Source organism: Amphiprion ocellaris, chromosome 3 (genome assembly GCF_022539595.1).
Source record: "Amphiprion ocellaris isolate individual 3 ecotype Okinawa chromosome 3, ASM2253959v1, whole genome shotgun sequence".
Lineage (NCBI taxonomy): Eukaryota > Metazoa > Chordata > Actinopteri > Pomacentridae > Amphiprion > Amphiprion ocellaris.
Genome location: NC_072768.1, coordinates 5,115,884 through 5,143,241, shown reverse-complemented (window position 1 = coordinate 5,143,241; position 27,358 = coordinate 5,115,884). Strand labels below are relative to the sequence as shown.

The 27,358-nt window shown below is 39.0% G+C and overlaps 1 protein-coding gene across 3 annotated transcripts in view; it reads left to right on the top strand.

Moving 5' to 3' along the window:
- The window catches only part of furinb (furin (paired basic amino acid cleaving enzyme) b), an 84,253-nt gene that overhangs the window by 9,304 nt on the left and 47,591 nt on the right, over positions 1 to 27,358 (top strand). For all 3 annotated transcript variants that reach the window (XM_023261930.3, XM_055008972.1, XM_023261937.3), the window contains exon 3: positions 26,507 to 26,605. In XM_023261930.3, coding sequence (XP_023117698.2) covers positions 26,507 to 26,605 — 99 coding nt within the window. The remainder of the gene's footprint in view (positions 1 to 26,506; positions 26,606 to 27,358) is intronic.

Here is a 27,358-nt window from a genome sequence, read left to right as displayed (position 1 = left end):
TGTCTGAAGCTGCTTTCATATTGACTGGGTAGTTGCAGTTGTTCCAGTCGAAAGCATTCTAAAGCTGTTTTACTGCAGAGTGACAAAAAGCTTACATTATTTATACTAGCCCCTAACAGACATTTATTTTTAATTGTTTGCTGGTTCTAGATAGCACATCAATCTATAGTCCTCATGAATTGGATGAAATGACATTTTCAATTTGTCTGCCCAAAGAATTCACATATATTCTCAATAAGTAATGTTATAAAACAAAACAAAGCATCTTATTGCTGAACAACACAATTCTTCTTTCTCTCTATATTGCCCTTATGCGATCGCTTTCTCCAAAAAATCATTAATTGCTTTCATTCTCCTGTTTGTCTCTTGCTCCCTCATTTCACCCCAGCAAAAAAATAACATTTGGAGCCCCTACGCTGCCTATTATAGCACTAGATTAATGGCTAGATGTTTTGCTCCTTCTCCCCTTCTGTTAATTAGTGATTGCGTCAAAGGAAGAGATGCTGGAAGAAGGCACAAACTGAATCCTCACAGATGACTCTCTGTTGCTAAAGCTCTGACGCCATATGGCAGGTTGTCAATTTAGTTCATGTGACTTAAAGGTGCTCAAGCCCCGGAGAGTGAAAGAGAAGTATAACCCTATTTCACATATAGTAGTTAGCCCTGAAAACATCCTGCTCATCTCACTCCAGTCAACCTTTCACTACCTTTCTTTTGTTTTTTGTACATGACACCACCATAGGGAAGCTTCTCTTTGCAGTTTTTATGTGAGAGGAAGATATTCCAACAGGACTGGAGATGCCTGCTAGTTTGAGAAGGTGAGTATGGAAGCAGAGGAGAAAAGAGTGTAGAAAGGATTGAGACAATTAGCAATTATCAAAAAAATAAAAAGGGTAAAAAGGAAGCACATAGTGACAGCTTGATGGCTATGAGTTGTGTGTGGGAGACACTAACAAAAAAAAACAAAATTAAAAAAAGGAGAGCTAGTGTAGTGTTATGAACTGAAAAGCATGAGTGCTGGAAGGTTGAAATTTAGTATTATCCACTGTCTGGAATTAGATTTTGTGGGAGTACATCTTCAGTCATTGTTTCACAGAGGCACCCAAATAAGCTTTATTTTAGTGTTTAGTCCTTGAGTAGGTGTGATGAGAGAACGATAATCTAATGGGTGTATGTGCAGAATGTGCACACTGACAGTTTAGTGTGGGTTATATGAGGGTAAGGGTTTGGACTGGGGGCCTAGACAGGGAACAACTTAGTCATTTTCCCATCATCCTTGGTGGTTATTCTACAGGGCACATGAAGAGAACAAAGAGGCTGATGTATAATCAGGAGGTAATGGGATTTTTTTTTATCACTAATGTGATTATAGGCTCATCACATGACTGATTATTTGTTCACTGCAATACTTAGAAATGCCTTGCCGTCTTTGTACGTGTTTATATATTTGCAGATTCGCTCATTATGCTTCAGTCTAAATTTCTTTTTAGTGGGTGTAAGGGAATGGAAGTGTGTGTGTGTGTGTTGGATGCCAGGGTTTAAAAGTAAATGTCATCGAGGCTTCCCAGTGTGCATCAGCATTTTACAGGTTGTCACAGAGTTTTATTATATCTGTTTCTCTGCAATTTGTGCAATAACATATATATGTGTGTGTGCTTTTTTTTTTTTTTTTCAATAATGCTTTTTGTCTATGTGGGAGTTCCGGACCAGGGTTTAGCGCTAAATGTCATGTTGTGTTCTTGGTGAGCCGAGTCCGAATCATTGTTTTTATGAGCATGGGCAGGCTCTGTGGGCGTTGACAGACTGAATCACCCTGGAGTAGACGTCTAAAGCCAGAGCCTCTCTCTGTGTCTCTTTGTCTTTCTATCTCTCTCTCTATCTGGGTCTCCCGGTCTCTCTCTATTTATAGATAACTCACTCAAAACATGTGGGAAGCGTAATCTGGAATAACGGTTTTTGTTATCCAGCTTCCCACTGTCTGCTAAACTGGTAGAGCCCCCTTCAAAACTGGAGGAAAACAGCCCACCGGCTTTTCTGTTGCAAACCTTGCGTGTTATTTCCAGGTAGTGAGCAGTCGTCTCGTGGAAATTGATGGGGCTATAATATTCTTCAAAAATCCTGTTTTTGAAAAACACACAAACACATAAACACTCTATGCTAGGTGGAATTTAATGCAATCCAAGACTTCTGTCCATTACTCTGCGCATGACATCCTGCCAACTTTGTGATGCACCAACCTACCGGCCAGTTTTCTCTCTCTTTCTTGGTTTGATTCAACAAGCTGTATTGGCTTGAAATACAACTAAATAAATTTATGAAATATATCTCACTGTCAATCACTCCTTTCCTGTCTGCCATCTATTTATCTGGTGGATGTGGGAGATGGTCACAACACATCAGCACTGAGTGCACGCAGAAATATGGCACTGATACTTTGAAGAACACAGAGAGAAGAGTTCAATTATATTCTGTTTGATTCGGGTTTGTAAAGTGAGCTCTGTCAGACAGGCTGGTTATATCAGACAGTGTCGTTGCTTTTTTTCTTTTCTTCATTTGCCTTAAGTGCAAATGGAAGGCTCGTGTGTGTGTGTGTGTACTTATTTTAAGGTAATAATTTCATAAAAGCAACCTCAAAACTGTCTCCTTCTTTCCCTCTCCAGGTTTACATCTCAGTCTGTCCCTGTTGTTTTCCTCCAGTGCATACCTGTTCTGAGATGTTCTTATTCACACACTTGAACACTCTTAAAGATACTCTCACTCATAAACCTATTCTACACTAGGCTCTTCTGCAGCACATAGTCAGTCAATGTCTGTACCTGCAGTCTTTGTTGTCTTCAATTTCCCGCAGGACTTTGAAGAGAAAATAGGGAGTGCTTCCTTGAATAAAAGTTGTGAAGCCTTGCCGTTGGTGCTAATGAATCTCAATAGAGTTTGCAGAGGTGTTAATATATAATAATGGTACCAAGAGATTATTATAAGAAAGAGTAAGATTGTCGCCAGAAATCCAAGCTTTTTTGCTCTGCCAGACTGTTGTCTTAACTCATTCTTAGACTGGCTTGTTTGTCTTTTTTTCTTCTGTTCTTTATTTTTTTCATAAGCAAACAATTTTGTCACTGCGATAACTATTCACTTTGGAGGAGTGAAGATTTTACATCTTGCAGAACTGATGAATCTTACATTGCCTAATGGTCAATGTAAACAAGTATTCACATTAAAATTTAATTTAATTGGCTAAGCATGGAGTTTGAGCCATTTTTAGCAAATAATTGGCATGCTTTGACTTCAGTGCACCCTCATTAACATGATGATAACAAAACTAACAAAACTGAAAAATTGAAAGGAATCTTGGTTGAGATAGGATGAAGATGACTGATTATTTATACAACAGAAGCTCAGTTTGATGTCACCTTTGATAATTAACTAACATATAATATAGGGAAAATAGCGGTGTAGTACATAAAGTATAGTTATGAAATTGAACACTTAGCTTAATGTGTTTTATAAATGTTGTTTTTCTTTATTTGTGCAGTGTTCACTCTCTGCCTATAATGAGATAAGACATAAAATGAACAGTGTTGCTCTTAATGTATTTACATTTTCAGCTTGTTAGGTAATACACTCAATGTTTTCTTCTTTATTAATTCAAAATGTTAATTTTCATTCTGATAGATTGACAGACAATGTCCTAATTTATTTCTGCTCCCGTAGCACCATTTCCTCTCCCAGCATCATTACACTGCATGAAATGGGCTTTCAGAAACACCAGATATTCAGGAGGGGCCCAGATCCTTCATTTTCAGTCATTTGTTTCTTTCCTTCCTCATTTTTTCCCTCTTCTTTGGTCCCAGTTCTTTCTGCTCTTTGTTCTGCTTTGATTTAGAATTGTAAACCTCACCAAGTCAAACCTGTGATCATTCTCTTTTGTATAAGGTAGTGTAAGGCTATAGCTGTCTTTTTGTCTTTGCGTGTGTTTGTGCTTGTATTATTCATGTTGCAAGGGCATAAATCTGTTTACACAGTTATATTGTGGGAACACAGCTGCCTTTTAGGGACAAAGAGTCTTTCCGTAAAAAGAAAAGCATTTAATTTTAGGGGGAAAACACAGTTTATTGTTAGGACAAGCTTTTGGGAAGTAGTGGTCATGGTTAGGTTTATGGTAAGTGTTTTAGAAATGAATAGAGGTTAGGGTTATTCCCTTTGAGATGATGCAAACACACATGTGTGTAAGTGTCTGTGTGCATTTACCATAGTGATGGTTAGTTATCTCAGGGTTTGGTGTAACCTTCTGCTCCTGCTCACTGCCTCACAGCCGTACTGTAAAGCTCTTGTGACTGTCAGCAAACTGGCACACGACTCTACAGCCTGTTCTGGCATTAGGTTGCCATGGAGAAAATTGCCAGCATATTATTTCCAGCAGATTGACTCCAGTGCAGAGAGGGGGGGGGGGGTTCATTTTTTGTTGGCAATACAATGCCATGCGTTTCCCTACATCTCAAAGCCACAAATTTCATAATTAGGAGCAATTTTCAGTTGGGAGTGGACAGCTGCAATTTGTGCTCAGTTCTGAAAATTTAAACGAGTCTTTAGAAAGTGATGGGTCTTTTTTGTGTGCTTGTCTTCTTCTTTTTATTATTTACCTTTCTTTCCTGAATTTATAGTAGTCAGTAAATATGATAAAAATGAAAAATCTACTGACAGTTTGTACTCCGCTTTACTCTGTGTTTTTTGTTTTGAGGTATTTTATACCTGCATCAACCAGTCTCTATCATATCCTATAAAATCCACTGGGAAATGTTTCTTTGCTCTCATTTCTTTTTGTGACTTTTTGCCATTTTTACAGCCTGCCTTGTTTTATTTCTTCTGGAGCCTGACCAATACTGGAGTTTCATTATAGTTTTTGGGATTATATTGAAAAGGGAGAATCATGGGACTATTATTTATTAACTTTTCAGCAATGTATTTTACAAGCTTGTTAAGAACTTACCGTGAAGACACTGCTTGAGTGAGCATCACCATCTCCTCAGCTGTGATGCATACTCTACAGATAGTACTGAGAATGTTGTAAACAATGGCGTCAAAGGGCACGCCTCTGGACAACCTGTGTGATGACACCATTTCGAAATCAACACAAGCATCTTTTTCTACATTGCGTACTGTGGATATCCAATATCAGCTTATATATCTCTCTAATCTCTTCCTATCTTAAAATGTCAAATATTTGCTGACTGTTTGCAAGTCTGGTCACCTCTCTTTTCCTTACTTCCTTTCCAGTGAACCCTGTCTTCACTCTTAAAGTCCTCTCTCCTCCCTTTCTGCATTCTCAAGCTTCTACTTTATTTCAGTGTTTACTGAGTGAAGTGTACCTCCTTGTCCCTGAGCTGTCTCTCATTTAAATGCACCACTTCATTATATGGTGCCTGCAGCCACAGGCCTTTTAGTTGTTTCCAAAAATGTCTCAGAGAAATGGGTTGGTGCTGTGCCAGAAATCCACTGATATCACTATTCAAAAGGCTCTAAAAATTTCTGTTTTATAACTCAAGAATCTTTGACCCAGAAAACTCTGATTCTAGTTACGCCTGCCACTACCACTGCATTGTTAACAAGTTTGCATTCAGGTTCTGGACTGCAGAAAAGTGGTGGATGGGATTGTGGTTGTTGTAGTGAAAAGGATGGCTGAATGACTCAAAGACCAGACAGTACAGATCAAGTGTGTGGAAAAGGATTAAGTCAATCAGACTGCTTTCTGTTCTTCTGAGATATGGAGTTAGCGATGCGTGTGCATCATCGGCCTTCATTCAGGGCTCTTTTCTTCAGGGAAGGCTTTTTTAAGACTACTCAAATTCATAATCTGCCCATTATTGACTGAGGATGGCTTGGAGTATATAAAGGATGGAACTTTCCTTTTGCAAGGCATTCGCTTTTGCTCTCAGGGAAGAATTTAAATTCAGTATAATTCAGCCTCAGCCGCATTGGCCAAAACTTTTGCTACCTTGTACTCTCCTGTGACTAAAATAATACGCTTAAACAGATGTTCTCAGATATATAGTGATTTTTTAAAATGTGGTGAAATGTAAATGACATGTTTTACATGTCTTGTGACTACATGAATAAATCATTTTTGATGTGTGGGCCCAGTTTGCGCTCAGCTTAGATATCGTCCTGTTTCCCCTTATGCTTTTATTTACACATTTTTGTGCTTGTAGTTGATTGTCTTTGGGGAAATTTAGAGAGTTAAAACACCTGAACATTAAATAAGAGTACAGCAGCAACTGTTCAGCTCTCTCTGGCATCACACTGTGCCATGATTTTTTTTTTCTTACCCAGAGACAGGTTCAAGGCTGTTCCAGAAGCTGAATTTCATTCCAGCCCATGAGCAGGTATCATCACAAATAAAAAGTTCTTGTGAGCCCTATGTAAGGATCCTGCATGACAGGCTACTGCAGAACTCTTTGTGTTTCAGATTTTACATGGAAGAATATCTGTTCTTGTCTATAATTGCATCACTCCTCAGCGAAAATAGTACTGATTTCATTCACCACATGAGCCTGCTAGCAAATAGCATTTGTTGTGTTTTAATGCCAGGGTTTTGTTGAGTCTGACTGATGTTTAATGGTTAGTTTTGAAATTTTAGTTTGTGCTTAGTTTTAGAAATAGCTCTTTAGACTGTCAATTCAACATATCTCTGGAACAGTTATAACTGCCCGTTTTTCATCACTCTGTTTATTTAATTTTTAGACATAACAGAAAGGAAAACACAGGAAAAAGGACATTGAAAAGAACAGCGCTGTGAGGAAAGTGAAGTCAAAAATTTAGACACATCTACTGATTTAATGGTTTAGCTTTGTTTTTACCATTTTATTATTTGTAGAAATGTCGTGAAGATATCACAGCTGAAATAGGTCATCATCCGAAATGCTTTTCCATTAGTCTTGAAGGAGTTCCCACATATGCTAAATACTTGTAGGCTGCTTTGCCCTCTGTCTGCAGCCCAACTTATCCCAAAGCATACACAGGTCAGGTCATCTGAATCAGCACTCCATCACTTTCCTTAAATAGCCCTTACACAGCCTGGAGGTGAGCTTTGTCACTGCAGATTGTTGCGGCAGCCATGCTAGGAAAATGAGTCTTAAATTCTGCATAAATTGGCAGCAGTGTCACCAGCAAAGCCCCCTCCCCAACACCATCACACCTCCTCCTCCGTGCTTCACAGCGGGAACCGCACATGTAGACGAGATCTGTCCTTTTCCTCTGCACCTCACAAAGACATGGCAGCTGAAACCCGAAATCTCAACCCAAAATTTTGACTCATCAGAGCAAAGTACAGATTTCTACTGGTGTAATATTCATGTTTCCTTTTCCCAATCAGTTCTCTTCGTCTTATTGGTCTCCCTCAGTAGTGGTTTCTTTGCAGCAATTCTGACACGACTGCCTGAGTCATGCAGTCTCCTCCAAAGAGTTGATGTTGAAATGTGCCTGATGCTTGAAGTTTGGGAACTACTGATGTGGGCTATAATCTGAGGTGCCTCTTGGTGATTTCTGATGCTGCAGACTCTAATGAACTTCTCTGCTGCAGAGGTAACTCTTGGTCTGTCTTTCCTGGGGCGGTCCTCATGAGAGCTAGTTTCATCATAGCGTTTGATGGTTTCTGCCACTGCACTTGAAGAAACTTTCAAACTTCTTCACATTTTCTGGACTTGCTGACCTTCATGTCTTCAAATAATCATAGACTGTCCTTTCCTTTGACTTTGTTAAGCAGTCCTTGTCATAACATGAACTGCAGTAGTCGAATAGGACAATTTGCTGAATACCAATACTACCTCACCACAAAGGCATTTAAAAGGCAGGAAATTCCACAATCATATTAACTTTTGACAAAGCTCCTGTTAATTGAAACCATGTGAGGTGACTTTCTCATAAAACTGGTTGAGATACTTTTAATAGTGTGCAAAATTCGAGGCAAACAGTGGCTGCCTGAAGAATTTAAAATATTTTGGCTTGTTTAACGCTTGTTGTGTACTGTATGTATAACAAAATTTTCATAATCTTCAGTATTTTTCTGTAATGTAGCTTATAGTAAAGCATTTGGTAAACCAACAGTAAAGAGAAACCCTTGAATTTTTAACTGTCCAAACTCTTGACTGGAACTGCATGTGAGGAAACTATCAAATGTGTATTGCAGACATATACAGTATGTATGTGCAGGTTTCATTCCTGCTAATGCTTGGCTGTTGCATATTTGTACTTAGGAAAAATAACTATCAAGTAAATAGCCTCTGCATGCAGCAGTCAGGTGTACGTTACAGACTATTTTCTGCAGTAGGCATCGACCGCATGTGCAGTTTATAAGTGGCTCATGTAGTGGCTCAAGCTCCCTCATGTCAGAGTATCTAAAGACATTTACAATATCGCTGTGGAACATTAAAATGCACAACAGCTGAATTGCTCTGGAGAAAGTGTAAAAATTTGTTTGTCGGAACAATGCATCAAGTATAAATTATGCCAAATCAATCCATCGACCTGCCAAAAGAAATAACCCAATTCTTCTGCTTTCAGCGACAGTCCCTATCAAACATTCTGAAATGCAATAATCAAATTGAAATGAAAATACTCATTTGCCAGGACTGAACAGCTGAAGCTGGCACTGTCATTGTTACTGGCATTACTGTGACTACTTTGCTGCCACCATCAACAAATGTTTTGACTGCTGCTGTTAATGTCACAACTACATCTACTGCTGCCACTGTACACAACTAAAAGTCACATAACTGCTCAAAGTCAAATATATGCTGAACCCCGTTTAGGTAATCATAAGTAAACTAATTTAATTAATGTTTGCAAGTCCTCTTGCTTTTTTTGTATTGTTGTTGTCATTACTAATCAGTATAGGAGAATCGGTTTAGTTAAAAATTACTGACTCAAATAGTTTTTCTCAAAATTGAGCTAGACCACATCAATAAAGAAAAATAACAACACTGCCTCAAGAAGTAAATTGCCAGCTCCAGTCATTAAATTTAATTGCTGTCAAGCCAGCAATCCACACACCTCCTAAGCCTTTTTAATATCCAATAAAAGCTCCGGTTTCTTTGCACTTCTACTGTAGAGCTCCGGCACTCATCCCTGATGCTGCACACAGGTTACAACGCACATGCCCTGAGATGACCTTGGGCTCGCCACATGGGGAATAGAAACATTCTGCATAACAGCAACAGGAGTACTCAAGCAATGCAGGAAAATAAGTAGCTCACCTACAGCAGTACAAGCATTTGCTATCACTTCCAGTCGGTTCCAGTTTAAAATGTTAAATTCATACCTTCCCTTTTCCAAGTCCAGAAGTCCTGTTCAGCCATGTTTTTTTCTCACAGTTGACACAGTACAATCATATTACATTTCCCTTCTACTTCTTTCTTTTTTCACCAGAGCATTCCAATCCTGGCTTTGGAAAAAACGTTATTAGAAATGTAATATGTGCAGGAGAATTTCAGTAAGAATAAGAATTAGAAATAAAACAGTACAGATGGAGGAGAGGCCTGAATTGTTACCCAGAGATGCGAGCGAGAGATCAGATTAGTGCTCAGCCAGTATTACATTCTGCTGTGAGAATCCCTGCATGCCTCATCTCATCCCCCCTTGCTCTAAAATATGAAACAGCCAAGCCAGTGCTGTCTGAACCCTGCAAATGTACAAACAATAAGTAATTTGACTGTGACTGAGGACACAAGACAAGTTATTAGGAAATAATAATTTTTTTTCTGCTGTATTCCCAGATTCTGACATCTATCATGAAATGTCTCGTAACTCTGGATAACTCATAACGTTATGTTTATTTGATGTTTTGGCATTTTGTTTTTCATTTCTCAAATTTCTTGTCCTGTTTGCATGCCAGCATAATAATTTGGATTATATTTGTGATTATTTTTAACATGCAGCCAGTCAATTTGGCATAAATATTTGAAGACCCCATAAAATGTAATTCAGAGCTCGATACGCAGAGTTAATTTTGATAAAAGGGAGTTATGAACAGAAATTCAGCAGGGTTCATCGTTCAAAGTCTGCAGTGCATTCACAACAGTTGGTGTTTCCTTCTAATTTGAGGAGATATTGATTAAAAACCCACCAGCAGTGATGATATATTGTAGTTAAATAAATGCATTATGCACACAGTTTCAGAACCTTCCTGGGAGCACTGACTGTAAATTGAATCTCGTGGGCTAATCCTATGTACTTATAAATAATTTGCAGACGTTTGCCTTGGAAAGCTTCATCATACATTCATATCAAACTCTCTAGATGATACAAGTTTTCCGCTCAACTCTGATGCATCAAAGTGGCAAGTGATTCATCTAGCACACGCAACGAAGAAGAAAAGTGAGTCTACATGTCAGAGGCCAATCCAGTTATGGATTCACACACTTGGGATGCATGTGAAGTTTCACATGAAACTGGTGCATCTGTCAAAGACCAGCATGCTATTTCTTTTATTTTGCTTTTGGTTCAATAAAAACAGAAAAATCACTGAAAAGCAGGAGGTTACAAATGATCGTGGTCCATGACCTCACTACTGTGTGCTGTGTGTTTAAGGATTTGTGTAGGAGGGGAAGAAAGTATTCTTTTTCTATTAATGAGTAAAACACAAAATAAGTGCGTGCTTAGCAAATAGTCACAGCCAAGCCCCAGACTGTGGTCCGTCAGCCTTCCTTCTCTCCTTTCCCCTCCCTCGTCTTAAAGAAAATCTGACAAGTTGATATGATGCCAGAAAAAGTTGTGTAGAGCAACGTGTACCTTGTGCTGCCATAAAAGTAAAAGTATGACCTTTTGAGGAAAGTAGAATAGAGAAGTAAAAGGTCTGTGAGGCTAGAGATATCAGGCTCCTCTCTGAAGCGTGACACTTGGTCAATTGCAAACTGATGCAATTTAGCTGAGACAAGACAAAGACTGATGGCGAAATAACACGGCAGCTGGGCCTGCCCGACTCAGGCACTATTAGTGATCAGGTAGCCTCTTCCCAGAGTTTACAGATCGCAGGTGGATTAGTTTAGCTTCAATAAGTGTTTACAGTGAACAGTGGCTATTATGTCATGCCATGCATTATTTATATACAAGTTATAAGCATTAGTTAATTATTATTTGTGACTGAAGCAGACAAAGAAGTGGTTCAATGAATACACCTTTGTACTTTACTCATATGGCAAGTTACATTTAGAAATAGAAGCGTTATATATAAATCCAAATCTGAACATTTGTGTAATTACTGGTTAATGATCCATGGAAGCTATTAGAGAATTTTCATGTAGGGGTGGATGGATGCGTAGATCCTGTCATGCAGGCTCCTCACCTAAAGACATGAGTTGTGTGTAGTAGTTATAATATGGCTTGATCATTCTCAGCCTGAATAATGTAGAAAGAGGTCCTGCCATGTGGAAGGAATACCATTCACGGGAGAGGATGAATGGGGAATACTTTTGCAGTGTTCATGCCATTCTCATTCTCTTTTAGAATCTTTTGTAGGCAAAGACCGACTGCAGTGCCACATGAGCAGCTCTCTGTAAAATTTAAACGATGTAGGGGTTCCTCAGATTGTATTCTCCAAAATAAAACTGACATGAAAGAATGGAGCTGTTGACCTGAAACATATCAGAGGTTTTTCATTCAGATGGCACTACAACCTTCGGTCTCTTAGTCCTTGATAAAGAGTTTTTCTCAGATATTCAGCCATTTAAGCTGCAACTGTGGAAAATGGCCTATACAGGGCTTATTTATTAGATACAGAGTTTCTGTCTACTGTCTCTTATTTACCTGTGCCAGCTAAAAAGTACCTTTGTTTCCTATTGTGTTCCTCACTTCTGGTAAAACAAAGACAATTTCACACACATTTGATTTATGGTTTTGTCCCAAGAAGTGGACATGCAAGTTTATATATACATATAACAATGCACTCATTGCTCCTCATTAAGAGCTTGCATAGCACTATAAACTCCTAGTCTGCATTATACTGTAATGGGAACGATGACTGCATTATTTATGTCTACTTTTTGTGTACAGTGGTAGCTGTTGTTATGTTCCCACCTCCAGTCCATGCGTCCAACCTCCATCTGTGCTGAATTTGTACTGCACTGAAGGCTGCGGGGTATTCATCTCAGATGTTGCATAGTAGAACTGATTGAGAATGCTGTAATACAAAATTTTTAATTTTCCAGACAACACCTTTCGGCAATGTAAAAGATTCACTTGCTACACCACTGCGTGTGATATAGTTTTGCTAAAACAACAAAAAAAATCATGCTGGTTCCAAACGTAGGATTACTTTAGGTGAAGTTATCAGGCAAATGGATTTTATTGTCATAGCAAGCATGGCATCGTGTGGTCACCCTTCTAAAGCATTGCAGGGGTGGAGTAAGTTTTGTTGAGAGATGATCATACATAATTGAGAAGATTTCTTTCAAGCTATTCGGTGAATACATCATAGGGGCTGTCACGAATGACTGAAACTCAAACTCTTTTCATCAGGTTTTCATTATAAAGCTAATGGCATTCTGCTTCTTGCTCCATTGTTGTTGTTTTGTGTTGTAGGAGGATTGTGAAAGAACAAACAGCGCTGCACACCAGGCTGTCTCAATTCAGCTCTTAGAAGATGTTGCGGCTCTGTTGTGGATGTATGAAACAAAATTGAAAAACAAAATGAGGTTAAAAAAATTAATGGACCACAGATGTTAGTCCCACTGTTCTGTTTTTCAGAAATCCTTCCCAGTAAGTGTAATGGAAAAAATCCTAAACGTGCTTGCACAAATCCTAACTGTGCTAGTCATATGATGTAGCTGAGCAGAATGCTTCACCCATTTATCATTGCTATGAAGGCTATCGGGGGACCTTGCACAAGAGTCTTTTATATTAAATGCGCTGTTCTCTCATGTTTTCAGTGCAGCCACACAAATACGTACACCCCCCCACATGGCAGGTATTAGTGGTAGTTCAGTCCTCCCATTTCTGCTGCATTACATTTTTATACCCTGCAGTGATGTGTTATTTTAAACAGCTTTCCTGAAATTCTTTTTCTGCTTATTGCAAGCAATATGTTCACAAATTATATTCCAGTTGTTTAAATTGTATTTCTGTTTTAGATGACATTTGTAATTTGTTGTCAAATCATTATAAGCATTTAGTTTGTAAATCCTTTTTTCTACTCATCCCACTTGTGCAATGTTGAGATGAAATGGTTATAAATGTCATGACCTTTGAAAGGCAGAGCCTTAAATAGCACCATAACAAAGCAATCTTGGTGCAGCTTACTTCCCTTTGTGGGGAAGCTCTTTTTAATAGTGTCATTTATGCTTGGTCACTTAGATCATTGTCGTGTCAACACTGTCACACCCCATGTTTATGCTTTGCTGACAACGAACAGAAACACAAAGAAATTGTTAAATGGGGTGATGAGACACTTAATGGCTTCCACCCCGTCAGTTCTGGTGGGGGTGTAAGTTGAAGGGCAAGGGTTTCACACATGGGTAAGCATAGCTATAAAAAACACAATGTACTCGTGTATGTCTGTGTATTACTCTTATGTGCGGCTCTTTTCTTACCTTTTTACCAGCTTTAAAGGGAATGGCAAATATTACCATGGCAGCAGTCTTTTGTTAGTACTGCACAACAGTCCTTGATGTTCGGTGCGCTTTACAAAGTGCTCTATACATATAACAGTGACTGTTGTTACTTTGTTTTCATTAAAAAAAAAAGGTGCAATTTCATATCATGGCACAAGTGCAGAGAGTGTTGAATGCCTTCCAGACAAAGTTCAAATCTAATAAAACACAGCTTGGTTATGCATGCTCACATGGATGATTTCATACATGTTTTGTCTGTTGTTTATGATGTATTTATGCTCTGACTCATAATAATCCAGTGCTTTAAAAAGCTCATCTATCCCATCAGATTTCAGGACAAAGCCAGCTCCCATACAGCGGTTATTTCAGGCTGTCATGAGAATATGTAAAGCTCAAGTTTCTATTTTCAATATGTGGAGACCCCAGTTCTCCAAATCTGAATACACTATGTTTTGATGTCCTTGTGTGTCTGTACTTTGAGGTTCAAGGAAAGGCCATAATGTTCCATGAATTTGAACGAGGCTTGGTTCAAAGACGCACAGATCCCTTCACTCTCAGAGTGATCTTGCTCTTCCACTTCTATGGCCCTTGCGCATTATGTCTTGGAATTGAACAGTGGGACTTTGTGGCTTGAAGCATGAGAGCCTGTTCTTTGTCTACAAGGCCACTCTGAAGAATCTAGTTACTTGTTCTTTTGAGTACACTTCCCGGTATGCACAAGCAGAGTAATAATATGTTATGTGACTATTTAATTAAAAGCAATTATTCAAAGTCAAACCACATGATAATTGGAACAGTACATCCTGTATTTGGTATAGATCTCACTGTGATTGCTAAAATATGATTATGCTTTGTGGTGTTTTTGGTCACACCTTGTGTTCATCACATTTTGTTGTTTTTGTTCTATCTTTAAGCATTTAAAGGCACATTGGATTGGATTTAGTTGGCAAAATCCTTTACTTCAGGCAAAATTCACTTGTTTTTGTTGTACACAAGTTAAAAAGTTCTGCAAGCCGTAGTTGTTCCATAAATATTCTGAAAGTTACAATAACCATAAATACTACATTATCACAGGCAGTTTTTATGTTACTTTTTAGGAAAATTATTTTAGTGTCATTGAAGTCTCGGTCATGGTGCCCATTGATGGTTACCCTACCATTCAAAAGTTTGGGGTCACTTAGAAATGTCCTTATTTTTGAAAGAAAAGCATTTTTCTCAATAAAGATAGCATTAATTGAATTAGAAATAAAGTCTAGACATTGTAGATGTGGTAAATGACTGTTCTAGCTAGAAATGGCTGATTTTTAATGGAATATCTCCATAGGGGTACAGAGGAACATTTCCAGCAACCATCACTCCTGTGTTCTAATGCTACATTGTGTTAGCTAATGGTGTTGAAAGGCTAATTGATGATTAGAAAATCCTTGGGCGATTATGTTAGCACGTGGATAAAAGTGTGAATTTTCATGGAAAACATGAAATTGTCTAGGTGACCCCAAAATTTTGAATGGTTGTGTATATTCTAGCTAAACTGATGTGAAGAACTTTAATGTACTTGAAGTGTGTATTATCTAGGAAAATGGTATCAGATTGGGACTCTGTATCTGCTGACACTAAATATCAAATAACTAATTTACAGGATCACATCGGGGGAAAAAACAATGTATTGGAATGTCTCTAACCTGTGACTTTTTTCAAATGAGCTTTTCATATCTACATACCCGTTATGTTGTGCCATCGTGTTTCTACAGTAACTCAAACCAGACAGACCAACCACTGACTCTAGAGAGTGCTGTTTGTGTGTGAGCTAGATGTCATGAAATTCAATGCACTAGTTATTTTTATTTTTTTTTAAATGTCATTTCGTTATTGGTAAATCAAATCCAAAAAATCAAAATAGACACTATTACTATTAATCACTGCCACACTCACCCTAAAATGTTTGCAATGGCTCAGAAGGACACAGAAAGCAGCTATTTGTGTGAGTGAAGGTGCAGGATACAGAGCACACAAAGCAAACAATTCATCTGGGTGACATAAGAAATTCATTATCATACATAGTCTAGCATAGCTTTTCTTATCCTATGTAAAAAAAAAAAAAAAAAAAAAAAAGGAGAACAAAAGGCTGCCTTCAACATGATGTGCAGTCAAAGCAAACTAACATTTTCATGGCGGTGATATTCTGCAGCCTAAATATGCTGCAAAGGTAAGATGAGATGAGAGGTAATTCTGTTTTTATGTTTGCATTTCTAGACATATTGACATTCAAGTGGTTACCATGGCTCCTGTGTGGAATGGCACTTATTTGGAATAATAATGTTTCGCTGGCATTATTGCCATAATTGGAATTGAAATACACATTGTCTTTGCAATTAGATGTTTTGTACTGTTGAAATGAATGACTAATTAAATGTGAGAGAGGCACACAAATAAAGGTAGCTGATGTGGTTTCTGGAAATAATGATATGATGTGTTCCTCCATCTATTAACATGACAAAAGAGACCAAAGGATAGAGGTGTGTTATTGACCCTGAACAGACAGGCAGCAGCCAGCACAATCTTGACACCGAAATTGCAGTCTGCCGCCGGATTACCAATGACACACCAAACCTACTGCACTTTTCAACCCACTGCAGTGTGCTGCAAAATGCTGAAATGGTGCAGGCAAGGTGAGAGACATCACCACACCTCAGGAAAATGCTACAAAAACAGAATCCACAATAAGATGGAATAACATAGACAACTGTGATCATTCCTAACGTGCTCACATACAGTCTGAGTCTGAATCATTCAAGTTTATGATGAGCAGATAGGAAGACACTAGTAATTTTAATAAAGCTCTCAATATGAGGAAGGGGATACAATGTAAGCACAGTTCATGTCAGTATTAATAGATGGAACCAGAGGAAGAGTTACTAAGGGGTGAGTGAAAGACAGAGAGTAAAGGGATTAAACCGACGAGAGCTGAATGGAAATGGAAGTGGAACCTATTTACTTCAGTTCCTGAAAACTAGGGTGACGAAGCCTGTCAGAGGCTGCACTGGCACCAGGGAATTTAGTATAGGTGATGTGGGAAAGAGCAGTGGGCTGAGTTACACTCTGCAAATGAATAATCCAGCAGCCTCACAGTATCTTGGTGCTCCATGCCAGGCCACAGTCTGAGGAACAAGCCGGAGGGGACAGCTGGGGGCTGGAGTTGTCTTTTTTTATTGACCTCATCACACACGGAGAGTGGAAGACAGAGAAAGAGAAGGTGTATTTGTGTCTGTATAAGTTGTGCATGTGCTCGCAAGAGTTTCTTCATTGTTCTGTGAAGTTTAAGTGACAATGTAAGGTGATTTTTTTCTCTCCAGGGCTTTGTTTTTTATGCAGCAGGGTTGCGTCTTATTGCTGCATGTTTGAAGGTGCTGACAGTTTCCACTTTCTTTAGCTGAGCCCTTGAAGTGAAGGACACATACTAGGCAGAGGACGTTTTGCACATTTCCTTTTCAGTAGTCCATCACTGTTATGCTGTACACCCACGGCGCCTCACCCTGACTCCCCTCTTGCATCCATTGATAGATTGACTGATCTGTGTCTATGAAAAATCAATAGGACAACCCTTTGAGTGCTCTTCACATTGATTTTCCATGGACTGTAGTTTTTGTACTAACAAGTATCAGGCCTTTCTTTTTTTTGGGAAAGTCCGGTCGTTCATGACCCAGCAGACTAAAGGGTAAAACAAAGTCATCAAGCATCAGGGTACTATTAACATAAATAAGTGAAGGAGTAGTGAGGAATGTTTTGGGGTTTTTTTTGTTTGTTTTTTTGCATGACTGAGTCAAGTGCAGCTTGTGCGTGCCATTCACCTCTAACAAGAATTGCTTTTAATATTTTATGACATGGCAATCAAGATGACATGCTGCCTTCAGTCATAAACTGAAGGCTAGCAGCATTCAGGCTATACTTGTGCAGTCCAACACCTTTGACTACTATACACTGTTATATACTAAGTATTGCAAGAGATTTTCAGGTGCAGTGAGTTTTTTTTTATTTTTATTTTTTTTACTCACTCGAGCATTTTTCTTCTTACTCTTTATTTACATAATGCCGCACTTCATCGCCTAAGTTCTTAGTCAGATGCACTCAGTGCGGTGGCACATTTGTTCCCATAGCTTCTTCAGATCCAAGGAGCACTGATCCTGCTCATCTTTTCAGAATGTCTATTTACTCTACCGCTCTCCCAACGGCTTGAAAATTAACCCAGTTTGATCTCAATCCTTTGCTTTCCGCCGAAGTTGTTTTCATGTATCATAACATCTTCTCCGGCTTTTCCCTATGGCAAGAGGAGGAGGCCCCCCGTGGCCCCAGTTTTAGCAAAGATTCTGTTTACCAATGCATCTGAAAGTGTGTTAGCCTACCTCTCATCCCCACTCTTCTGTTTTTCCTTCCATGCTGTCTGTCACTTGCTTTTTTGCTCTCTATTTCTTGCTCGATGAATGGTAACGGCAGTATTTCATGGAGTGATGCCTAGCTTCCTTCACCCCTGGGCTTGTCAGACCATTGCTCTGTAAAATCAAAGCAGGTTAACTGTATGATTATTGATGTTACCGATACAAGAAGAAACCATTGGCTAAAAGGAATGGATGTGGCTCTCCCTTGACTACATGAATATTCAACGCTCTGGTAAAACATAGTTAAAAGTGGGTGTGTACTAATTTGGTTCGCACATTTTTTCCATTTGAGACTTAGGAATCGGCCTAGTGGGACAAATCTCAAATTAAAAAGGCAAGGAGTGATCTGAAATATTTAATATGTCTTTCTCAGACACATACACACTTTCCATCGCTCTTTTTTTATTGCTCTCAGTTCTTAAGGCCATAGCTCAGAATTTCTGCTGTGTGTGTGTGTGTGCGTGCGTGCGTGTGTGCGTGCGTGCGTGCGTGCGTGCGTGCGTGCGTGCGTGCGTGCGTGCGTGCGTGCGTGTGTGTGCGCGTGCCCTTGCTTGCACTCCTGTGAATTACTTTGAACCTCAGTGTGTTTGTGAGTTCAAGATGCTAGCTGGATGTATCAATGCCTCTCTTAGCAAGGTTTGGCTGAGTGATGATGTAGCTCAGCACTTGTGTGTGTTTGGTTTTTGATAAGCCCCATCTCGCTCCTCTGTCCCTTATCTGTTCTCTGAATAAATCACACCATAGAGATAAGCTACATCAGGCATGCTACTTTTTCTACATTTTTTTTTATGTCTACAGTAAATGCACAAGATTCATAAACTCTAGCTATTTAATTTTCTCCTCTAATCTAACTCTAACCCTTTTGCATCAAGACATGAGTGGTGATTCATCATGTTTATTCAGGCGGAGAATCACAGAGGCTGATATCATCAATGATTTGGGTTGTAAGGCAGTAGTCACTTATAGAACCAGAACCGTATAAATGTAGTTTTATGGTAATATTAGCCAAAGGTCAGACATCAGCAGGGACTTCGTATTTCTGCTCTCTTACTGACGCATGGCTTTTGTGGCCGTTTCTTGCCTAGTTCTCCACCTTCTCCATTTATCTGTTCTCCTGTGATATTATTCTTTCTCTTGCCTCACTTTCATTTCCCTCCTTTCTTTCATATTCCACTGTGTCTTGCCCTCCCAGAATAGGAAAAGGTCTGGCTGGGCACACTATGATTTAGCATCTCTTTGCCTTCAAGGTCTTTGTGTTGTTACCACAGCTACTCTTATAACTATTCTTTATTGTTATTGAGGAACAGGCATTCTATAGTCCGCATTGCTTTTCGCACCTCCATGCTGCTTCTGTTTCGTTATTTCACGACTACTGGAGGGACGGTCCTCGTAGGCATTTTGTTAAATATTTGCTTTTTGGCCACATAATTAGCCAAAGCTGTTTTTTGTGGCTCAGCTTTTCCCAAGACAGTTAGTCTCCTGAGCTGGTGAATGGAATCAAGGCGGGCAGCGTGCAGAATTAGAGCTAAGATGCAAGCAAATAATTACCCTTCATTTGAAAACACTCAATTAGCTTCTATTTCAGAGTAAAATAATGAGCTACTCCCACTAAGCGAAACCCCAGAGTTTCAGCTGTAGTTACTCCAAAAGATGGCAGTCCAGTGGCTCAGTGGACACCAGCAACATGACTGTTTTAATTGCCCACAAGCAAATATCACACCACACCAACATGACAGCAACACATTTGCTGTGTTTATAAGCAAAAAAGAAGCACCTATTTCTGTAGGGTTTTACTTTTTTATGTGTTTTGTGTGCATAAGCAACATAAATAAAAGGAAAGGCAGCATGCATAAATGGGAAAGCGAAAGAAGGGCAAGGAATGGTGGGCTGTGTGGCAATCAATGAGCTCTGCTGTGCCACTGACATTTCTATCTCAGATGTGCAATGGAAGCTGCCTCCGAGTAGCTTCCTGCAGTACAGAGGAGCACAAGAGCATGGTGTGTCACACATTTATGTGCCTACTGAAGCAGTTTTCATCAAGGTTAGTGGATTTATTCTGTATAAAGTATTACAGGCTGTGAATTAAGGTGCTCAGTGTTTAGAGTGAAATACTGTTAATGCCGCTGTGTCCAGCCATTGACGCCGCTGTTCTTCTTTGAAAGATGGGTTTGATTGACGCCAATTCCAATAAGGTTGATTTGCCTCTATGCACTTTTCCCAAGCTTAAGGGAATACACTTAATGTGGTACTCTGTCACAGTCAATATCAGCATAGTGGGTCTTTAAGCTCCCAAGCTCGATACATAATATTTGTTTTCAGTCCCCATGCTGAAGGCATACAACACACACATTGTATTGTATTAGACGGCTGGATTCCACACAGCTCGTCTCATTCACTGCAGTTTCTACATCACCGGCTCTCTGAATATTAGAATTCTTATGAGTCTCCCTGCAGAATTATAGTTTGGTGATAAGAAAAATTAGATTTCATTGTGTGCCTTTTCCATCACCTATCATTTGAGACAACCACAGACTGTCTGGCATGAAACAAATTTCACGCACATTTCTCAACAAGTGCAGTGCATAATTTTATCCTTGCTAGGTTGATGAGAGCGAACAGAAAACTTTCCCTCGTTTTAAATCGGTTCGTAACATTGGAGAGTTGCCTGAACACTTGTATGCACATACACCGCAATGTGAAGTAACATGAGGTTACAGCTCAGCGAAAGCTTGCTACATTCCTCTTTTCAGCACCACTGATCTGAAGCCAATCCCCTCTGGCCAATATTGACTTAACAACTGTGGCTGGAGATGGCTGGAGAGCAAGGCAGCCACCATGGCATGGGCCAGAACAGGACAGAGCAGAATACAGGATGGAAGAGACACACAGTGACATTGCTTTCAGTCACCTTGAAGTCTTAACAACCACTCTGTCCGATAACGTCAGCAGATTGCTGCTTGAACCCTCTGGTGAATTGTAGAAAAATACTGTAAATATGACCTCTGATACAGAACACCCTGCGGTAAACAGTGTCTTTTAACTTCCGTTGCCCAACAGTGAGTGATAGATAGAGAGAGTATGGCAAGTAAAGTATTATTAGACTAATAAAAAGCCAAAGTGAAAACACTGATGTGGTGAGTGAGCTGAAGAAATTATGAAAAAAACAAGTGCAACTGCTTGATGCCTCTTTGATGCCTCACATCGCTCTCCGACTGACTGAAAGCTTTTGATAAGCGATCTTAATGTCAGTTGCAGTCAAATTCAGCCAACGTGTAGACTCCCACATCTGTCTGTATCGCAGAAGTGCCCACTCTTGCAGGTTCAAAGTTGTTCAAATTACAAGCTTGAAATACTTGACATTCACATCAGATGAACCCAATTTAGACAAATCTCAGTCCATAAATAATGTCATGCTGAAAACAGTCACATAATTCAAGTTCTTCTTGTGGCTGTGCAGGAGGTACCAAGCATGACTAGACATAGAGGAATATTTTTCCATGCTAAATGCTAATTAACATAACACTGAGAGATCTGTCTTGGCGCTGATGCCTGCAGAATCACAGATGGACTCCTGCAAAGTCCACCACAAGAGGGCTGTCCCTTTGTGTAAGCTACAGTTGCATTTTGACTTTTGTACAGACTTTTTGTTACTTTTAACCCCCCTCTATCACAAATCCGCCTCTTCTCCACTGACCTCCACCCCAGCACACCAGCTAACCTACAGCAATACTCAAAAATTGCTACACAATGGCAGGTGGCAGATTCTAGTATTGGAGTAACTCAGCCACAAATGTTAGACCCAGAAACTCTGCATGAGAATAATGAAACAAATAGTATTTGTTGACAGTATTGGTTACAAACCATTCTTGAGCTAGAAAGAAAAGCTAATTTCCTGTCAGAGACATATGGGTCAATATATAATTGAGGGACTTTTGAAGTCCATGGAATATATCTTGCATACATTAAAAATAAAAAAAAAACTAATATTTTTTATGTTCATTATGATCATGTCTTTACAAATTCCATAATTATTTGTTATTGAAGCAATCACTTATTGATAAAAAATGACTGGATATCACTAAAATGTCAGCTAAATAACTGTCCAAATTTAATAACAACCACCTTCTAATTAGCTAAACAATAATAAATGGGTTTATTCAAAAATAGTTTTGATTGTGTTCTTTTTATTAAGTCAAGATAATCATGACAGATATTTCTGGTTTTGGCAATATGTCAAATTTTATATGGAAAACAACAAATTGTATCAGTGTCCCAGAAATCACTTTCAACTAAGTTCCCCATTAGAAAATCACCTCTCAAGGAAGTGTGTTAATTCCAGATCACATGATCTGCTCCACATGATGTCATTTCCTCCTGAAGAAAAAACTGGCCAGACTCCAAGGCTTTCTGACTTATTTAATAGAAAGTAGTGTGTGAGTCAAGTGTAGATTTATGGCATGTCAACAGGTTTACTACAATATCTTTATGAATAACTTTCAATTTGAATTTTACTCAAATGTATTTGTAATATTTAGAAGAATCTTTGTCTAAAAATGCCATGTGGTGTTTGATTAGAATAAAAGAAATGTTAACTTTAAGCCTGAAAACAGCACAAATGTCAACTATGATACTTGTCAACTATGTTACAAAAAGTCCTGCAATTATATAGTGACCCATATAATCTTTGTATTACAGCAAAACAATAGGAAAATCATTTATTATTCTTATAAATTATGTTTATATTTTAAGATATTTAGAATTATGTTTCTGTCCATTGTATAAGTTCAATATTTAATAGCTTTTAATTCTGTTTTTGTCTTCTCCGCCTCCTGAGGGAAATAACTTGCTCTTTAATTGTTAAATACTTCACTATATTCAACAGCTAGTTACTGTGTGTCTCTGCGGTTTGAAGCTGAGCGGGCAGTGCATTTTACTGCCTTTGTTTGTCATAAAAGTATAAATAGACTTGCTTTTTTAAAAAAAAGAAAGGAAATGAAAAGGAATGAAAGTATGTACATGTCTTCTGTCATCAAATCTGATTTTACTTTTCATGTTGTAAAAACTAGTTTTGAAAAATTTATAATTTTAGTAACATTCTGGTCACAGTGGATTTCAAGATGAATAACATGAACACTGAAATGTAAGCTTCACTTGACAATTACGCTGGAGCTCAGGTCTTTCAGAGAAAGTAAAATGGTAAGTTATTTTTTTTCCATTTAATATATCTAGAAGAATTACATTAAAAGGGTTACTCTCCCTGACATTTATGAGGACATTTATACTGTAATCTGTCTTTTCACAATGCCCTACTTCACAATTCTCGAGGATACATTTTACTGAAATATGCTTTTTCATCAAATAGAAAGTTAATAATATGTATTTTATTAAAATATGATGTCTAAATCATTCATAAGGGAAAAATCTTGTTCGCATAATTCACAAAGATTATATTAATATTCCATTAAAGTCTGTTATCAGCTTTTGTTGGCTTTTACTTTGTTCACATATAATGTCTTAATCAACTCATTTAGTAGATTACAACTTTGTTGCTGATGTCAACAGTTCTGTCTTATTTTTATACTTCATACTTGGACTACTTGCTCTACATACATGCCTCTGGTAAAATATATCTGAAGGATGGTTCTTCCGGTATGATGTGCAGATTTGGATTTGACTAGAGAAAAACCTGTGGGCATGTCTTCAAAACATACATTTGGCACATTTTCTCTCTGTTCTCCCACAGAACATTTCAAAATAGTCTCCTGTGTAGACCGGGAACTATGCATAGAGGAGTATGTACTATAAACTTTCGATTTATTGATGGAGTGGTCAGAGTCACTAATTGGAAGCAGTTCATTTAAATCTTTTTTTTTAATCAAGATTACAAAGTGTTCATTGGTGCCACCTTCTCAAATATAAGAATTTTCTTTTCTGTTTTTAAATATATTTATTCTTTGGATCATTGCTGAGACAAAATAAGCAATTTGTAGATACCACCTTGTGCTCTGGGATTTTTTTTGTCACAAGTTAATGACTTGTTACAGAACTGATTGAAAAACATGGGAAAATTAATTGTTTAATTGATCAGTATGTCATATAGTTGTTAGTTGCCGACCTTGTTCCATGGAGTTATTTTAATTACAATGCACACCGTTGATTAATATTCAGGTATTGAGGAAGAAAACGGGAGCAAAACAGCTAAAGTGAGAAACACATGAGATAGCAACTTCTGGCACTGCCCAGCGAGGGGTGTAAAGGGCAGCGATCCTCTAATGCAGACTCAGAGCATAGTGGCAGGGTGACTAATGACCTACAGTGCTCTCAATTATTATCGCTGACACACACACCCACACACATATACACCCCATATGATTCAGTCTAGTTTAGGCTTTGGAGAAGTATGACTCAGCCACACCCATGTGTAGCTACACCAACATTTCCGTCCCCATCTCAATTTCCCAAGACCCGTAGACTCTTGGTCTAAATGAGGACATCAGCACTCTAGGAAATAGGTTTGTTCCACAGAAAAGCCACCCCAGTGCAGCACAAAATTAGCTTTCTGCCCCACTGCAATCACTGTGTAAGTGGGTCTCATTAATTTCTTGGGTCACATCTTTCATCACACCTCAATCGCGTATCATTCAGCGGCTTTTTCCTTTTTTGCCTTGATGGTATTTTAGAAACCGGGCGTCTGTAAGGTCGTTTAATGAGTGTCTAATTTAATGACAATGTCATGAAGTCAGCATCAACCCAGGACCTGGCTCAACAGTCTGTAAATGTATTTGACATGTGTACACCTGCTTGCTGTCTGGGAGTTTAAGGGTTATTATCAGGTTTTGTGTGACTCAATCAAGGGCTATTTCACACGTTTTAGCACAGTTTAAATCAGTGAAGAAGTCTTTCATATTGGAATTTTTTCTTTCACATTTTTAATCATTTCAGGATTGTTCTTTTGCAAAGTTGTCTCCTCACAATATCAGTCTTATTCATCTTTTCTACTCATAATTAAATGCAGTGTGAACTCCGAGGGGGGAAAAAAAGATCATTTTTGCATAACTGAGTAAATTAAGTCTGGATTTTGTGGAAATGATGACAAGAAGTGAAATAAAATCAAGTCATAATTACAAATATTTGACAAATGAAGTCAAATTGGCTGGGGCTAGGATGGCAGCTTAGTATCAGTGATGCCAGACCCTCTAAGTCTCAGCCTCCAGTCTGGTCTGCTCGCAGACAGCCTGCCTGCAGAATCAGCCTCCAGCCCCAGGAGAGCCTTCCATCCTGCTGCGTCTGCTCTTCTCCCTCCTCACACACATCCATCCTGCATGGTCGGCCTGTCAAACCCTGCGTCTCCCTCCCACCCTTGCCTCCCTCCATCATTCCCACCTCCTCCTCCTCTTCCCCCCTCTCTTCCTCTGCTCCACTGGGCTCGTGAAGGTGAGCCAGTCCCCAGTGGCACTACTGTACAGATTGCAATTCTTCCTCTTCAAATGGAGGTTGCTCTCTTGTGAATACCCATGCAAAGAGTGGCTGGGTTGTTCCTCATCTCCTTCCATTTTTTTGTTTGGTTATTTTTATCTTTTATTGCACTTATCCCCGGATGTCCTTATTAATTAGTGTCTGTCTTGCTCTCAGGTCAGCTGTCCTGGATATGAATAGCTGAGATTTAGACTGCTGCTTGTGTTGCTGAATAAAAGAAAGCATCCCTCGAGGTTTCAGGGCAGTTTGGTGACAGCTGCCACCCAATCACTCTTCTTTAAAAGCTGTTTTATGTGTAGGATGTGTAAGGGAACAACAACAGCAGTATGAGGAATGCTTCAGAATAGTTGTAATGGACATGTCTAATCATTTTTGATGGTGTCCATCTGCAGAATGTCTTTAGACTGGAGTCTGACATTGTTTTTCCAATCCGTTAGAGAGCTGAATCTCATTCACGTCACTTCCAAATTAGCTTCTGTTACTCTGGTTTTTGCTGCTGTGTGGAATTGACAGGCTCTTTTATCATGCCTTCTAAACATCCTCGACATGATCCGAGGATCTGTTGCTATCCTTACCGAACAGGTATCTAACACTGAACCGCCTGTTGAAATGTTAGCACCTCATTTACATAACAATAACAGACAGTTCTCAGACACATGAGACTGCAAATCTCATGTGGCTTTTACAGCACTTCTGCGGTTAAGATTCACGGTATATGTGATGGGTGCTAATGAAGTGATTTCATATGCAATAATTTGAAGACGCTCACATTTGTACACACCAGCAGAGTAAAAAAAAAAAAAAAAAAAAATGCTCATTTGGTTGTAAATGTTTCCAGGCTCTTATGTCCCAATGACCATGTCTGTTTTCGGCTCCTTTCGGGATGAACACAATGTCCACATTTGCTCGTGTGCACATGAATGCCTTGTTGAGCACAGAGTGTTATCTGGCCATCCTGTTGCTGCAGGTGAACTCATTGCCTCTCTCTTTGTGTCGGTGCAGGTTTTTGGAGATTATTATCACTTCAGGCATCATGCCGTGGAGAAGAGGGCTTTGTCTGGCCACAAGGGGATGCACATCAGACTGCAAAAAGAACCACAGGTAAGTCTGTTGTCAGCTCCCGCACAGCTCATTGTAGCACTCCATGTTGGCAACAAAAGGCCAAAAGACAGATTGGATTACACACAGAGATGCTGTTTATCACAAGAGAAAAAGGATGCCAGCATCAATGACAGATTGTCAAACTCTGTATTCTTTGCAGTCCACACTCGTCCCTCCATCTGTCCCCCTGACCCAATCCAAGGTACCACAGCTGTAAATATGCAAAGTAAAGTGCTCCCAACCAACACAACAGCTGAGAGTGTCTCTATGGTTGGCCTTGCTTTTTCTCCAGTCTTTAGAAATCATTATTTGCACTTATGTTAACTAGAGAAGAAAATTGGCATTAATCAGTCCAACATCCAAAAACAGGAGTGCGTTTGAAAACCAAACTGCTATCTTCATTTGAACATCTGGTTCTGAATTTGCACAACGACAAACTAGCAGTTTATAATTGGCGTGCTATAACTCTGAGAAATCTCAGTTTCTGTGTGTACCAGATGTAGTTCAGTTAGCACAGTAGTAACAGTATAGTGAGGAAAGTTCCTTTTTCTTACCAGGGATTAAGAGATAAGCAGTCTCACATTGCCAGACCTACAGCCATATAGTATTTGTACTGTTCCTGTGCAAGAGAAAGGTCTGGTGGTATCTAGCAATCAAAACAGCCTGTATTGATTTATTTCTAAATCCAAAGAGAATTAAACTTCTCAAATTCAGGAAAGTTTTTTTACTTTTCTTATAGGCAGTGATTTTGCA